Here is a 17,515-nt window from a genome sequence, read left to right as displayed (position 1 = left end):
TTATGTACTGGTAATTATTTGTAGGTACATATATATTCTTTGTAATTCAATAAACATGAAAAAAAAAACATTTACTTTTGTGGAAATTAGACCCATAGTTGTTGGCCTTTTTATAAAGTGCTTCTAAGAGAGGAACCTGTCTCTGGAATGCGCATGTGCCAGTCCACTAAGCCTGCCACTTCTTCCTAACTTATACCCAAGATGAGATTACTCTGAGGAACTCTTGCATTTTACCAAAATAGGAATATAATTCACGAGAGATACCTGTCATATGAGAGAGGATTGTATGTGATGTGTAATCTACGTTTGAACTTAATCGGTTTGAAGTTGAAGGCTTAACCATCTAAGCTGACTGCTGGAACATCCTGAATATTTACCGCACTGAAACTGAGCATCTCTTACAGTCAGGGCACCCTGGCTTAAAATTATGTCATTATTTTCTCTGTCAACAAAACACTTTTTTACCAGCGTACCGCCAAGCAAGCTAGAAGTACCTTTAAAAAAAACTGCACCAACGAGGTTTACTTTCACAAAGTTATGTGGTTGTGGAACTTGTAAATGCCCAGATAAGCACCCTCCCACAGTGGGGAAAAATAAATTAGACACCAATGAAGTGCTTCACCCAAAAAGCGCGATTCCTCACTGCGTCCTGCAAAGTCGAAAGAAAGAAAGAAAATGAAGCAACGACACTATGTGCGTATTCTGCGCAATCACGGCTCTTCGTGCAGTGCGTCACGCGCACTTCATAAGCGCGTATTTAGGTATGTTTGGTCAGTATATGGCAACGCTGCGTGCGGAGGAGAGGAGGCAGGAGATGACTGCTGCCCCCCTCACTTCTCCACTAACCTCTCAGGAGAGTGGGGGGAGACGGACTGCATGGGGAACGTACGGCTGCACAATGATCGCTTTTCTCTGATAAAACGTTTGGAAGCGAACTCGAAGAAGCGCAGTGAGCCATGCGCACATAGACCGTTTTGGCAGTTTGTGTTAAAGCCCTTTCTTTAAAGCTACAAGTGGTCTGGAGCCTGCTATGGAGGACTTTGTGAGTCAAAATGAGTCTGAGCATTGACAATGTCACAGACTTGTGGAAAAATGGTTCCTCGAAACTCGACGGGGCGTCTTCCCAGTTCAATTTCACTAACAGCTCTGGGGGTAACCATACGGTGCGCAGCGAGATGGACCTCACCCGAGCCATCCCGCTCGGCTTGGTACTCGGGGCTTTCATCGTGTTTGCCATTGCGGGCAACATCCTTGTAATCCTCGCTGTGGTGTGCAACAGGCACCTGCGGACCCCGACCAATTACTTCATCATCAACCTGGCTATCGCGGACCTGCTGCTGGGCACCACGGTGCTGCCTGTGTCAGCCACACTGGAGATCCTAGACTACTGGGTGTTCGGCAGGATCTTCTGTGACATTTGGGCGGCGGTGGATGTGCTGTGCTGCACCGCGTCCATCATGAGCCTGTGCGTAATATCTATTGACCGCTACATTGGAGTGAGCCACCCGCTGCAGTACCCGGGTATCGTGACGGAGAAGCGGGCTCTGCTGGCCATGCTTGGGGTCTGGGCGCTGTCGGTGGTCATCTCCATCGGCCCTCTGCTCGGGTGGAAGCAGCCACCGTCGCCGGACGACACGATATGTCCCATCACCGAGGAGCCGTTTTACGCGCTCTTCTCCTCCCTCGGCTCCTTCTACATCCCTCTCGTCGTTATACTGGCCATGTACTGCCGTGTGTACATAGTCGCCAAAAGGACCACTAAGAACCTGGAGGCAGGTGTGATGCGGGAGAGGATGAACTCCAGTGAGTTGACCCTCAGGATCCACAAGGGATCTCAGGTGCACGAGGATCCCGGCAGCTCTGGCACGGGGAAGGGCCGCGCGCACCAGGCTAGAAGTTCGCTCACGGTGAAACTGCTGAAATTCTCCCGGGAGAAGAAAGCAGCTAAAACTTTGGGAGTTGTGGTCGGCATGTTTACCCTTTGCTGGCTGCCCTTCTTTCTCGCCTTACCCATAGGTAGGTTCCGTACGTCACTCAGTGGGGGGTCTTTTATACGCCCCACGACTATACTTTTTTTTTTTTTTTTTTTTTTACATGAAGCAATTTGCAAAAATACATCGACAACCTTTTTTCCCCCTGGAAGCCAGTTTTAAAACAGATATTTAATTGGTCAAAAACAGCCTGCAGAAAATAAATGTCAGTCACATAAATGTCTCGGGGAAGCTAAACTGTTGCTGTTAAACGCTGCTGCAGGCATTGCAAATCATATCTGCCGCACACAGAATCTCCTGGGTTGCTCTGCTGTCATTAAACGTCTCGGTGGGCTCTACGGGTTTAGCCATTACTGTTGAAGTAAAACCCCCTATCTTGTAGCAATATGTGACGCAGAATGAATGAATCTATATCATTGATCTGGCCTAAGCCTCTGTTTATGTCACAAAGTTAAAAGTTCACCATTTTCCTTTTCTCTTTCCTGTCACTGTCTCTGAAATCAGGGCCCCATTGGAAACGCCAAAACATTTCAAGGAAGTGGAATTCACTGAAAGCTCATCCAAATATTTTCAGCATAATTCAATGTCTGATTTGATTTGTTGTTGCACTAAATACACTGTGAGTGGTAGGTGGCCTCTCTCTGCTCTGGTCAGTCATTTCAGAAGCCTGTGGAGCCTGCTGAGGCTCCCTTATGATGCCACTGGCACTGGCGAGCATTCAACAGCACTCTGCCATGAATGTTTAAAAAACTGCAGTGGAAATGAAGCAATATATTGCAGGCTGAGAAAACATCAAGTCTTTGTTTAGCAGTGGCATTTGGGAGGGGAGGGGGAAACGGCCTCACTGAAAAACAAGCTCTGTATTCAAGAATGGGCCGGATGGTCTGAATGTGTGGGGATTAACCCCGCAGGGGCACCGTGGGCTATATGTATATGTTTGTGTACAGCCATGTGTCTGCATGTGTTCATTTAGCGTCGTTATAAGGGAGTGTGTTTATGCACCTGGCTTCAAGCTGCAGCTCATCACGTCCTCTCACACACACACACACACACACACACGCAGCACCTGAGGCAGGATCACTATGCAGTGCTACATTGCAGGGATTATTTTGCCCCAAGGCATCCTGGATGAGATACCAAATGTACATACCAAATGTGATTTTACAAAGTTCTGAATTTGCAGTTCTGAGAGGCTTCTACGCCTACATTCAGGGGTGGACTTCAGAAGGGCCCTCTTTAGACACTGCCAAAAAACAGCCCCCAAGTTTCTCTTTACACTCTCTGGTGTAGAATACTGATACATTGTGACAAAGCACCATGCAGCTTTATTTACTGCCCACTTTAAGGGGCTTAAGAGATTCATAAAAGCATCCACAGAGAGAGTACTCTGGCATAGAATGGTGCTACTATCTAGTCATGTCAAAGCTGGGCCGAGTTCCCTCTGTTTTCTTTTTAACACATTTTATTTTAGCCTTTATTTTGTTTAGCTTTTATTGTGTTGGGACAGTCTAGAGAAGGCAGGAAAGCAGGGGGAGAAAAGCAGTAAAAGGCCTCGGGGCAGATTCAAACCTCTGCGTTAGCCTGGGTCGCCTGCTCAACCCAGGGAGCTGAACCGGGGCCCTGAGGCACCTCTATTTTCAAATGCAGATTTGTGGGAGATGTTGCTTTGAAGTTAAAGTTTGTCCTGCTCTCTGCTCTCTGGTGTGACTCACGTCTTAAGTCTGATAGGACAGCGGCACTATCCCTGTGTTGATCCGAGTTTCCACCTACAGAGTGGGATTTCCTGTTTCACACTTGTTATTATCCCGCTCCTTCCTCTGCACACTGCCACTGATTCGTATTGTAACTTATGTGGTTGGTGATATGTGCGCGCGCGTGTGTGTGTGTGTGCTGGTGTGCAGTGGATGGGTGATGAAATATTTATCCGTGTTTATGTGAATGCATTGCAAGTTATGCTCGTTTGTGTCTTGAGCGATTGTGTCAGCGTGGCTACAGATGCTTCTGCCTCGTCCATCACTGCAGCTTTTTAAACAATTAAAAGCTTTCAGAGATCAAAGTGAGGCTGGCCAAAAGGAGCCACTGCAACCTCAGATCCATCAAGTTTTAACCTGTGAAGAATTATGTGAACTGTCCCTTAGCTACAGGTCTCACCTATCTTACGCAACATCTGTTTATACTGTGGAGTTTATTTTTTTGTCATTGTACATAAATGGCAAGCAGGCAGCAACGGTTCCCACAGTTTGAGTCATTCCTTTTCAGGTTTTAAAGTGTCCTTTTTCCTTTTATGCCTTTAACTTGGAGCAAAAACCTCAGGATTATAAACATGACGTCAAATTTTTTTTAAGTTAGTGTACTCCAAGCCAGCTACTTTGGATGAAAAGCGGTCCAAAATCTAACACACACTTGCTGTGAACTTTCAGCATCTGCATATTTGTTGGTAAAAGCGACATACCTAAACTTCGAATGTATCAGCCTATTAGTCTGGCTGTTTCTCTTTTAAAAATGTAACGCTTGCGTTCACTTCAGGTTGGCTTCAGCGAGTTTCCAAAGTTTATTTGATTCTGATTTAGATTTTTCGGGAACAAGATTTAAGAAGTTCAGAGTAGGCACTACAGTGCAACACAACAATTTGTAAAGGCAACTTTACAGTCATGTAAACATCTCACTTCCATTAATCCTGTGCACCAGTGCCTCCTGATGCTTGTTGTGTTGACTCATCTGACAAACTGACCCAGACTGAAGCCGATTTCCAGTCTTTTAATTTTGTTTTGTTTCATGGTGTTTTATTTTTCCCTAAAGACTCATTTTCATCCAAATATCTAAGTTAGACTATATCCATCCATCCAGTCCAGGTTTGCACTGGGGGCTGGAGCCTATCCCAGCTGTCATAGGGTGAGAGGTGCAGTAGGGCAGCTAGTACACTCCATGATGTACTTTTACTGTTGATAACTATATATTTACACTGACACTGACCTTTCAAATGACCTCATGTGTCCCTTAAGCAGGTCTCATATAACACATGCAAGATAATAGCTTAAGGCAACTCTGCAGCAAAAGCTATAGCAACAGGGGTTCACATGCAAATTAAAGTGTTCCAAGGCCACTGTGCACAGAAGCAGATTTTATGATTGTTTACAAATATTTATTTATTTCATGTCTGTGATGAGATGAATTTCATAGTTTTATCAGCTTAATTAGACATTTTCATGTGTTTATCTTGTTCATAAACAATTAAAATCTACAAAATCTACAAGATTTACTGAACAACAAAAGTCAATTTGCCCACATGAGTAAAATGAGTGCTGCTCATATTGAATTGCTTGCTAAATAACTGAAAGTAATTCTGAGTTATCAGCGAGGGTACTAATTAATTTTTGCTCCACCGACTAATCAGTTAATTGACTTTTCAGGCCTGCACAGACATAAATGAAGAAAAGGTTTCTTCATATTGTTATTAAGGGGGAAAAATGCTTAGCTTTAAATAAATATACACACAAATAAATATATTTTAGAACCAGATCGACTGTTATCCTCACACTTGTCCTCATCTCTGCGCTCATCCAAAGAAAAGTTTTTAGTGCTTCATTGCACATATTTTCCCACAGCTCTGTCACAGCCAGCATAGGCACTAATGTCCTGTGAAGGCCTCGCATCGAACAAGTGGTGCAAGCAGCATGTCTAAATGTGAGAGAATCCAACACCTGAGGTGTTGTTTCCTCATTTTTTGGAGCAGATACAGTTCATTCTGTGGGATTCTCAGGCAGCTTCTTTGGCTTTTAAGGCCGCTGAGCTGGCCCGCCTGTGCGCTCCAGGGGTAACTCAAATGCTTTTTTGAGAAGGAAAAATAATTAGAGAGCTAAGTGTCAAAGCAATGAAAAAGAAAGGAGGTGGCAGAGCAGAGCAGGAGGTGCCACGGGGTATCGGGGTGAAGACGAGGGGTCTCTGGGATGTCAGCTCAATTTTCCAAAAATAGCTTCACGCTACGGTTTTCATTGAAAGCAATGTGAGAGGGCAATAATGCTCGTGTCCTCTCAGATCAAGACATATTAATCATATTTGCTGCTGTGTTATGAAACAGGATGTGTGAGAGCAGATTGTGTGTGTGTGTGTACATGGCACAGAATAGGCATCACTACTTCAATTAGTTAGAATAACAGGATGCCATGTTTTGTTAAGATGTTCCTGTGTTTCAGAGTGAAATATGCGTGTGCCTGTCCTCAGGAAGGAGGTGCAAACATTTCTATTAACAGAAAGGGTGAGGCCACAACCCCCCCACGTTTATCTGTATACTATTGTCCCAGGGCTGAGCCCATCGCCTCCTCTGCCGTTTATACTATAGCCTTTAAACATAAACACTTGAAAGAGGACAAAAATGGACCACGTTCACACAGAACTTAAACACATAAACATGAACCATGTCTGGACACTGGAAGGTCTGCTGTCAGCCAGCGCTTCCTACACTTTTATCCCACGTTTGTGTTGAAAGGAGACACGGGAACATGATGGCAGGGTCCCAACTTATACTCTCTGTGGGATGATCGGGATGTTGTTAAAGGGGGTTTCCGAGGATGGAGACGGTGCTTCGTATCTGTTTTGCCTGTGTGGATGCTGCTCTCGGTGTGTCCAATCCAGATGCACATGGTGTAGATTTATACAACTGTCGCCCAAACCGAGACGTTACAGAACGTAAGCACGCAAAATATTTAATAATCAGGGTTGATCAGTTTGAAAAGGTTATGGGTGAGGAAAGAATAAGCTGAGTTGTGATGCAGGCAGTCAAATCCTTTTGATTTGCAGCCAGCTACTACACAGAGAAACAGACTGACAAATGGAGATGAATGGAGAGAGACAGACATGGACAGAAACGAAGGAATGATCATATTGTAATTCACCAAATCCCCTCCTCTGTATCCCAATCACACTCATAGCTCACACAGTTATGTAATCACATTTAAGTGGCCAAGCAGAGGGGAAAATAGCATGTGAAAATACCAGCCACCAAGAAGACACCGATTCATCTGGAGTTTATGGGGCCAAGACTCATTCAGACAGCAATCTCATCTCACAGTCTTGCTACCACACACACACACACACACACACAGAGAGAGAGACAGCTTCTAGTACTTGGAGCCACTCATTAGGATGAAAGTTGAAAGCGACATTTCCTCATATTGTCAAACAATCACTTTCATCAAGATTACAAATTGTCCAGAGCAGCATGTACGTGTGCGTGTGCGTGTGCGTGCATGTGTTTTGGAAAGATCACATCTGGTTCCATGCTCTCATGTTATTGCGACGTCAAAATCAAAGTGTGCTTTTGACCCGAGTACCTGCGTCAGTTCACCCTTTGGCTGTGTTGTGTATAATGCACCTTGTACAGCTTAGAGTAATCGTTAAAGCTGTTGATCTGATTTTCATGAAGAAGTAAGCTGAGGTGTCGCTGGTTGTCAGAGGTAATTTCACACTTGAAAGCCTGAGATCGTGGTGCATCCTCAGCCTATCCAGGAATGTGATATCAATTTAGGAATGTGGGCTGGTGTAAAGAAACGTTGTTTTACTCACATCAGCCTACACACAAACACGCGCGCATACGCACAATGTGTCTGTTTCACACTAATCACGCTGTGCTGTGCTTATTAATCCCCTATTTTAGTCTTCAGGCTTCCCCTCTCACCTCATTAGCTTGTAAGATATCCTTCCTGTATTTAAGCTCAGCCACAGTAGGACAAAAAGCACCACGGGGGGGTAGATTAATGCAATTTAACCCAGCCCAGATCCACTCATTATCATACATGACAAACTTGCCTCATACTGTTTCAGAATGATGTCATTTCGTTTTTCGTGTTGAGTCTGACCAACGATCACGTCTGCACAGCTTCAGCCATGTTACCTGTGTAAACACAGACAAGGCCACTAGGCACCGTGCGGAAAGGAGACACCTCTGACAGGACAAACTGTCATTTCACTTCAACCTTTTTTTCCCCCTTTTCAGAGCAGCTCGTCTCTCCCACGGTGCATTTATCTAAAAGGGAATTCAGGGTCAGCTCACCTTTTCTGCTTTCTTGATCAAGTGTATTGTTTTACTTTGTTTTGGGTTTTTTCTTTTTAAGGAAACACATTATCTGCTTGTGAAGGCCTTCCTAAATACAAGGTTTTCTGTAATGATGAATAACATATGGAACTAACTGTCTTCACATCCTCATCTGGAGACTGCAAACGGTCTAAGAGTAAAAAAAAACCCTGTTTATCTTAATCAGTGCTGCCACCTGTTGGATATGATGCAACATCAATAAAGGATAACTAAACCAGGAAGTCTCAGTAATGTGTAATGAGTATAAAATGATCTTAAAACGACCTGATTAAATGGCTGTAATTGATCCATGTTGATCACTTTCTGTCAGTTACATTTATTCAGCCTCCAGATGACTCTGAGGTGCCATAGTACACTTTCATATTCCCTTTCAGAATATATAAATAACCTCTGCTGACTTTCACAGGAGAGATTCAATCCTCAAATTTGGCAAAAATGAGCATATCATCGCTCAGTATAAATGTAGCTCAGGACTGCATGCTTATTCATGAGTCATTTGGCGAAAACATTTCTTTAGCACAACTTAATACACGTTTTTTCCGACATGTACAAGGTCGTTGGAATCTCAGCTTCGGATGCTTCAGGTGAAAAGGTCAACTTTTACGACTGTGTTTTGAGTGTGGAGGTTGAGTCAGAAGGCGAGTAGCTTAGCTTGCCATGAACCCTGAATCTCTGCTGGGAACACATGATACTACCTAAAATGAGTAAGGTCTTTGAGTAAACAACACTTTTAGTATGTTAACTGTTGAATTACTCTAGCCATCAGATCAATCTTTAAATTAAAAAAGCTGTTTCGATCCGGCTCAAAAGCCACAACGTTTTTATTTATTATTTTTATTTAACCTTTTTTTATATAGGTAGTCCCATTGAGACCTAATGTCTCATTTACAAGAGAGACTCGTTCATAAAGTGGAGATTGACACCAGAGTTTGCAGAAGCATTGTTTTTATTCTAAATCATTTAATAACCTCAACAGAACCCTGAGAAGGATAAATGGAAGAGGATGGATGGGACGTCAACTTAAAAAAAAAAAAAATCCCAGAGAGCAATTGAAGAGAAGAAGTGTCATCTCCCCCAACCTATCCTCAGCCATGCCTTTACCCACACCTCTGGAAGTGTAGACAATTGGCAATTAAGCCTTGGCAACACCCAGAGACTCTTGCACTGCCACTACAAGGCGAGAAGGAGTTGCAGAAAGTGTAACAAGGTGAACACGCATATCTCTGAAAATAAATCAGTCATTTAAAGACCCAAGTTTTCAAATCTGAATTATATCAGAGATTTTTGATAGTTTGTTTTTACAGTAACAATCAAAGTCTAGTTAACGACATTCTTTTTAACATTATTTTATTATTAGGATAAGCGTTACTTAATTGGAGTCTAACAGTCAGGAACTCAGCTAATTGGCTTCATTTGTACTGTGCAGGCTGGTTTGCTGAGATTTAATTGACGGCCTTGCATACAAACAAGTTAAAAAGCTCAGGGAAAATAGTCAAAACTGAGACGTTAGAATATGTGTAGGGCTGACACGTTCTTATATAGAAAAATCGATTTCACTTGAATTAGGATTTGAAACTAAAGAGGGAATAATGAATTCCATTTAGATATAATCAAAAATAAGAACTTACTTGTGTACAGGTCAGAAAACCATGACACTGCCGTCTACTTAGGACACGCCCCTCAAGTCACTAAACCGCTGCTGTGATTGCATTAACATCCTTAAAGTGGTAGGCACCCATTTTAGCTCCTAATCACATGGTATCGCCTGAGTTATCATTAGGTTATTTAAACTGGCCATTCTAAATTGGCCTTAGGTGTGAATGTGAGTTTGAATGATTATCTATGTGTTAGCCAAGAAGCTAGCTAGCTATAATGGGGCCTCTGGACTCCAACCCCTCCACCACCCTGCATTACTGACTGGATAAAAGAAAGAAAATAGAAGGATTGATGTTAGTTTTTTGTGAAATAGCCAAAGAACAGAAGAAATTAGGATTTCTGCACAGAGCCGCTGCTCTCTTATTCACAAAGGGCCCCGAAGGCCGGTAGCTCCACATGTTTGATTTGGCAGATTCTGTCAGATCCCAGTTTGTGTCTCCTCCCTGGATCAAAAAAAGGATCTTTCACTTGTTGTATTGGTGAATGTGTAGAATGTGTAGGCGACTACATCAGCCATGCTTACTATTCATGACTAAGAGCAGCTTCTCTTTTTACCCCCTGCTGTCCCCAGGGTCCTTTAATGTGCACCTGCGGCCACCTGAATCCCTCTTCAAAGTAATCTTCTGGCTTGGTTACTTCAACAGCTGCCTGAACCCCATCATCTACCCCTGCTACAACCGCGAGTTCAAGCTGGCTTTCATCCGGATCCTGAAATGCCAGTGTCACCAGCGCAAACGTCCCGGCTGGAGAGAGTATAATTACCGTTCCTCCACCTTCAGCTCCTCTGGAAACTCACGTAAAAACTCGACGGACCACAACTCCAGCTGTCTGAACGGAAGCCAGCGTACTCTGCCGTCCTCAGCCAGCCCGAGCCCGAGTTACCTGAGTAAGGGTCTGCCGCCTTGCCCTGAGGGGGAAGCATTATACATCTGGGGAGCTACCACCCCGACTCCCTCCACCCCCAACCTGCTGCCCGGCAGCCCCATCGATTGCCATCCGACAGCTCTGAGAGGGGGGAGAACCGCTGAGGAAACTACAGGAGGAGTTTTCTCTTTCTCCTTTGTGAAGAATAAAGATAAGGGAGGGGTCAACAAAGACCTTATTGTGCCTGTTGACAAAGTGTGACTCATTCGTCGTACTAAGATGAGACTTACTGGTTCATTCCTTATAGGGATCACAGTAACAAACAGAGCAGGGAAGTAGGGTTTCACAGGCTTCACTGTACATGGTCCCATGATCATTCATCAGTCAGTGGATTATCATTGTCATAAGCTGTCAATGTAAGGTGAAGAGTACTGACTATGCTGCTGTATCACAGGTATGTTGTTCCATGTTGCTGTAACTGAGATTGAAAGTAGAGTTTCTTTCAGTAGACAGTAACAGCTCTGACACAGTGTTTGCTGCCCTCTTGGAACTGGACACAAATCTGTGCATGCATGTTTTTTTTATTCAGACTCTAGGAGAAAAGACTGAAAGGACCTCCATCCAGCACAGCCTCTCTATCACTCCCTTTCAGTTACAACTCCACATCTGCTCTACAAAGACCGAACGTGTCGAAGAACCCGAGTCGTGTAAAAAGCGTGGAAAGACAAACGATCACTGTTCTGTTGCAGTCACTTGGTATCTTTATGGTATATTGTGGAAATAAAGTATAACCTGTTTTATCTGCTGTGCGCACAATCATCCCACATCATCTTCTTTGTATGTTTGTAGAAATGTGATGAATAAATAAAAGTAGAACGTTGCTCGAATGCTGTTTCAAGGCCAACTCTTCATTTCTCACTTTGCTCTGGCAAACAAAGAGCTCTCTCAGGGATTATCCGAGGTGTTAACATCAGTCTGATGATAGAAGCAGAAGCAGATGGTGTTTATTAGATTAAAAAAAAGGTTTTCCTCATTATATAGATAGTTAACGTAAACACAGCTCATGATCGGTTGTCATTAAAGTATTAATCACCAACTACCAATTAAGAGTGTGATAAATCAATTTTTTTTAGAAGATATAAAAGAGAGGATCCAATACTGGAGACAGAAACATGAAGAAGATCAGAAAAGTGCAAAAACAAAAACCTCAAGAACAAAAACTAACACAGAACTCAGGGGATTGTCTGCACTTTTGTCAAATAATTCCACACATACAAGTAATCATTACACATATTTAAAGATTTATTATGTTAATTTATCTGCTTCTCATACTCTATTACATTAGCAGCAAAAATGATCCAGCAGTTTAATTTTTATCTACTAAAAGATGCAAAATCCACCTTTTTATTTTGTCCTTTATGTATTTCATAAAGTCACACTTCCTGGAACTTTCTTTGACAGTCGTTGGTCCTTTCCACCAATGATTCAAAGCAGGCTTTGTCTATGATTCATTACAGGTACAAAGACACACAGTTACACTGTTTGATTTGTAATAAGGGTGAAGTGGTGGTTTGTATTGTCACGTCACAGCATCCTGGCATACCCTGCACCTTTCCCAAAAACTGGGATAGGCTCCGGCTCCTCGCTCTGCAGGCCTGAACTGGATAAGAGAAGAAGCTGGCTGGCTGGCTGGCTGGATGGATGGATGGATGGATAAAATAAAAATTGAGCAATTAGCATGCCTCTGTCACACAGTGACAATATCCACCCACCAGCATGTCTATAGATCACCAACACATCATAAAACGCATTATATTTAAAGAATCTGTACAATCCACATAGGAAGCTGTTTAAAAATAACAAGATAACAAAGTGATTTTACTTTGTAATTTAAAAAAATGCAAATTTTTTACATGGATTTTACCACTTAGTACAACACAGTACATTCAGCACTTTGAGAGAGACCAGCTGTTTATTCTGCTTCAGAGTGGAAGGTGAGTGGAGCTTACAAAGAGTTGCAGGTAGCAGAGGAGGAGATAAATTAGCACTGCGTTTCACTCTTTATTACCAGCTGAAATGAAGCCATCGCTCTCGCAAAGGTCCAAGATTTAACACATTCAGGTGAGAGGGCTTTAACATCTTATTCAGCAGCCTTGTTTTCATCTTATTTTCACCTCCTTTCAAGATTAAATACCTTCCTGCAAGCACCAACAGAAATGTGCAAACGTCATTTTAATAAATCTTTTTCAGAAAAATGTCACATATTCAGTCTCAGGTGTGAATATTCTGGCATCTTCCTTTTATACTTAACAGTGATATAAAAAAAATATATATTACTTGTTCTGTGGAATTGGATTTCACTTTTTTGCTGGTTTTTAGCCACCAAACATACTTTTTTTTTCACAGCACAGCAGTAGAGATCAGACAGGAAAGCAGGAAGAGAGCAAGGGGGAATGACACACAGTTTTTTTCCATTATTTCTCAATAAATCCACAAAACAGTAGCTTCTACTTTCATTTGAAGGAAGTTCTTTTCTGGTGTAAACTGCTGAACCTCACCTGAACGACCTCCTTTGACATGATGCTGGCATTAGGACATACTGTGTTTATCTTCTATTTTACTACACCACATGTTCAAACATGCAGATGTCCTTTTTTACATCTGCGAAGGGCTGGAAAAACCTGATACAGGCAGGAGCGTGGACATACTTTGCAGCCTGTGTCACTAGTCTTAGGAAAAATACCACGTGTGGGGGTGACACATTGTGAGAAACGTGTAAGTGGAAAGGAACAGAAAGGTGGTTCAACGGGAGCAGGCCACTCCTTTCTTGACTCAAGAACTCCTTCCCTTTTTTTATTTCTGCTCTTTTGGCATCATGGGGTTCAGTGGGAAATATGAGCTTGAGAGTCAAGAGAATTATGAGGATTTTCTAGAAGCAGTTGGTATGAGGATACTTTTTTTTTTTTTAAGCCACTAATGAACTAATGTCAGGCATCATTTGTTTACACTTTGTTGGACTTCTTGCTCTGGGATTTAACCCGCTTGTTCACAGGTCTTCAAAATGCCAAGACAGACCACAAGGCGGTGACTGAAGTGGTGCAGGACGGGAATAACTTCACCTGGACACAAACCATCCCGAACTGGACCTGGTCCAATACATTTATTGTTGGTCAAGAATGTGAGCTGACGACGATGACAGGATCCAAATTCAAGGTGAGGAACTAAAATGCACAGAGGAAACTTAGGATTTGCAGCTGACAGTGTTCACAACTTTTAATAAAACCTTCATGTAACCAAAGCTCCACGATATTTTTCTTAAGGCGCCTGTAACTATGGAAGGCGACAAGATTTCATGTCAGTTCCCTCAGTACCTCTTCACAGCAGAGATCGTTGATGACAAGCTAGTAATGGTAGGAGAAGAAGCCACTTATTCATTGCACTTTTTGAATGAGATTAATAATCCCTTAAATAAATCCATTTGCTCTTTTAATACCAGATTATCTTTAATCCTCTTTTTTTTTTTTTTTTTTTTGCGTATGCAGACTTGCGTAACTCCAGGAGAGAAGGGTGTAACCTTCAAAAGAATCAACAAGAGGATCTAACACCACGAGACTCAACACGCTTGGATGGAAAAGAGGTTGCAGAAGGTGAAGCATGACAGTGCCTGTTAAATGGGCCGAGGAAGAGCGTCGCTGGGCCTCACGGGTCTGAAACTTGGGCCCAACACAGCAGAAGTGGCCAAACAACATTATGTACTGTATTTTTAAACATGTTCATCTGTAACAGTGTTCATTTTTGATCCAATGAACATCTCCTGTTTTACCTTCAAAGTGCTAATGATCTGCCACTGTGCTCTGATTTTGAAAGTCAACATATTTTCCATCCACTTCCTTTATGTGTTGTTTTACAGCCTTTTTTTTTTTTTACTTGTATGTCTCTTTCATGTGAAATCATAAGCAGAGGGTGATCTCTTACATGGTTTAGACTGAATGATTTTTTTCATGACTATTAAACTATGATTTGAATAACTAACAGAATACTTGATCAGTTTTTAGTCAGTCTTTCTGACTGCTCTGTCCGCTGTCTTCTTGTGATGTGAAGAACAGCACGGGCTGAACTCACACTGACATAAAAGGTCTTTATTATTACGATTATTAAAACCATTAGTCACACTTTCTCCTCTGATTCTAATGCTGCAAGCACACAGTGACCTTAAGGTGTTGTTATTTGGTCTCTTACTCTGTTCAAACTTGCGAGACCTTGTTCCGTAATTACAGAGCATCCTGTGAAAGATCATCATTCTCATCTTTCTTTACCAGTGAATGAAACTCGCTTACGCAGTGCAATCTTCCACAGCTGGTCTCAAAGAACAGAAGTAAAACCACATCTGCTGACAGAGAGCGGAAAATGAGTCTTTTGCTCATATTACATCACAGTCCGTGCATCTGATGCTTTTCCAGTTTCCCTTCCTTTCAAAACATGTTATCTTTTTTTATGCATTAACACAAAAAGCATTTTGTTTAGCTTATGATATGAATCGTCAGGCTGAAATCCACAGTACACCTTAACAAAGGCATAAACAAGCATTACAATAATTTTAATAACCTCCTCGGAGTCTTTTATTATCGTCATATTTTCCCTGAAACTTGACGGTGATACCACAGAGCTGATGCGCTGATGAACAAGATAAACCACGGAAGAACTTCTGCAGCATCAGTTTTTAAAGTGCAAGGTTTCCTGTCATTTTCATCACTTCCTTTTTGTGTCGAAATGATTCTTGAACTCCAAGTCAACTTCTCTTTTACTCTCTTTATTTTATCGTTTTATCTTGTTCTCGAAACTGTAATAAACTCAGTTAAGCGGAAAAGCAAATTCAAAGCAAATTCAAAGCCAGTTTAACAAATGGGAAAATATATTTCTGTGCACATTTGATACATGAAAACCCGAGGAGGGACAGATATCATAAATACAACCCCATACACATCTGTGCAAAATAAACCTGCTAGTAAAGATTGCTTCAGGTGGATCTTTAATCTTTTTTGTAGTTTGTGGTGTTTTGATTCATCAAAACTATTAATTAACCATTGACGTGGGACATTAAGTATTTACATCTGTGCTTCTCCCCATCCCATTAGGTTTTAGTGGGATGATGAGAGGTAACTGATGCTACATCTCCTCTTCCAGTTCTGCCTTAAAATTATAGACCTTGTACATTATGTTTTCCAAAATAAATGATTTTTTTAGTCATAGATAAAGGACCAAGTCCAATTCTAAAACCTCTAGAGTGAGGAAAGACTGAAACAGCACAGTTTACTAGTGAGAAAAATCCCGATTGTTCGGTTATTGCACGTCTAGTCCGTCCGATTCACCCTCAGCATGTGGTTTTGTGGCTGTTGGTTTTGTGCTCGACACTCCAGGCTACAGGTGCGTTTCTCTAATCTCACCACTAGGAGGTGCCCTATTTCTTCATAAAAACAGAAGAGTTTGGCTTTTAAATCAATTTCTCGGCATAGAGTAAAAAAGATTTCAATCTTTGCAAGAGAAAAATTTTTTTTTAAGAGATTTTCAGTCTGTTTCGAAACACTATGGGAATTATTTGCCTTAATAATGCAAAAGAAGATTAAAAAAAATACAAAGGAAAGTAAATATAGTTGAAAAAAAACTTTTATCAGTCTTATAAGACTGGGCTGTGTTCACTTGGACAGTGGCAAATGTATAAGAAGTATTTATGCATATATACTTCTAATGCACTTCTATATCAGTGGTACATTTCATCATGAAAGAGAAAAATCAGAACCTCTGTAATCACCATCTATAATCTGTCAAGTTTTAAGCTCGTGTGTGGTTAAAATCCCGCATATGATGTCATATCATAAGGTTCCTATCATGTAGCTGGGCTTTTTTATTGAGCATAACATCAAACATGTGGGTTTTTTTTCATGTCATGTGTACTTATGTGGAGGGGGGGGGGGGTGTATTTGACAGAACACCTGTGCTTCTGAATCAGTGTTTTTAAGTGAGGTTGGATAAAATAAAATGAAATAAAATAATGATACAGGGGGAAATACATGATACATGATCAACCATGCTGTTTACTGTCAAGTCAACTAATATACACAGTTATTACAAATTTACATGACATTATAAAAAACTGCCCAATGGATCTTTACTGTATTAATCAGACAATGAACCCACTAAAGTAAGCACTGGATATTTTAAACTATATATAGCACTCCCCTGCTGTACCAAGACAAAAATATCCATTGTATTAAATAAGTAGCACCCACATTAACCTTTATAAACAAAACATTTCTAGCCATGTGTTAGATGTAATTACAGTAGAAGCCCTTCAATAACACTGATTAAATGTTGCATTGTGACATGAGGTGAGCAGCTTTCTCTGCATTCCCCTCCTCACCCAACCCTTTTCCAAATTCCTCTCCTGAGGACACATTCAAAGGAAGCCGGGAGCTTTCTTCTGTAGCTCTGCATACAAAAGCCTACAGGAAAATGATCCATTAACAAACTGACGCCTGGAGCACCACCCTCCCCCTCCCCTCATCAACACCTCTACAGATGAGCCCCTGAAGACTGAAGATCTGGAAAATTCCTCACAGTGGTATCATGTTTATTTGTTTGTTGGTTCTTTAGGATTCTGTGACTGAAATTTTTAAATATTTGCAAGCAAACATGATTAAACATCAACGTTCCAGATTTTCTCAGTTCCACAGTAAGATAAATATGCCACTGTGCTGCAGGGAACAAAGCTAAGGCTCAGCAGTCTCTAAGAGTTCACTATTGTGCGTGCGACATGAGGAGGGTGGTCGTTTGCAAGCATTATACAAGAGGATAATGTCTTGTTTGTCAGAGAGAGCCCTATCACTGAATAGGTTTCTATATGTCAAAATGCCAC

General features: G+C 41.7%; 2 protein-coding genes across 2 annotated transcripts; both read left to right on the top strand.

Annotated features, from left to right (window-relative positions):
* Positions 1–649: 649 nt before the first annotated feature.
* adra1bb (adrenoceptor alpha 1Bb) lies at positions 650–11,489 on the top strand. The gene is made up of 2 exons (XM_084944359.1): positions 650–2,016; positions 10,310–11,489. The coding sequence occupies exons 1-2, from the start codon at positions 1,053–1,055 to the stop codon at positions 10,861–10,863; spliced, it is 1,518 nt and encodes a 505-aa protein (XP_084800485.1). The 5' UTR covers positions 650–1,052; the 3' UTR covers positions 10,864–11,489.
* A 1,892-nt stretch (positions 11,490–13,381) lies between these two features.
* Positions 13,382–14,630, top strand: LOC146392261 (gastrotropin-like). The gene is made up of 4 exons (XM_084944351.1): positions 13,382–13,544; positions 13,655–13,815; positions 13,923–14,012; positions 14,145–14,630. Exons 1-4 carry the CDS (start codon positions 13,478–13,480, stop codon positions 14,202–14,204), a joined length of 378 nt encoding a protein of 125 aa, XP_084800477.1. The 5' UTR covers positions 13,382–13,477; the 3' UTR covers positions 14,205–14,630.
* Positions 14,631–17,515: the final 2,885 nt, after the last annotated feature.

This window comes from Perissodus microlepis, chromosome 2 (genome assembly GCF_051167445.1).
Source record: "Perissodus microlepis isolate ML-2025 ecotype Zambia chromosome 2, ASM5116744v1, whole genome shotgun sequence".
Taxonomy (NCBI): domain Eukaryota; kingdom Metazoa; phylum Chordata; class Actinopteri; order Cichliformes; family Cichlidae; genus Perissodus; species Perissodus microlepis.
Note: the sequence above shows the minus strand (reverse complement) of the source record. Positions and strands in the feature narration are given on the sequence as shown.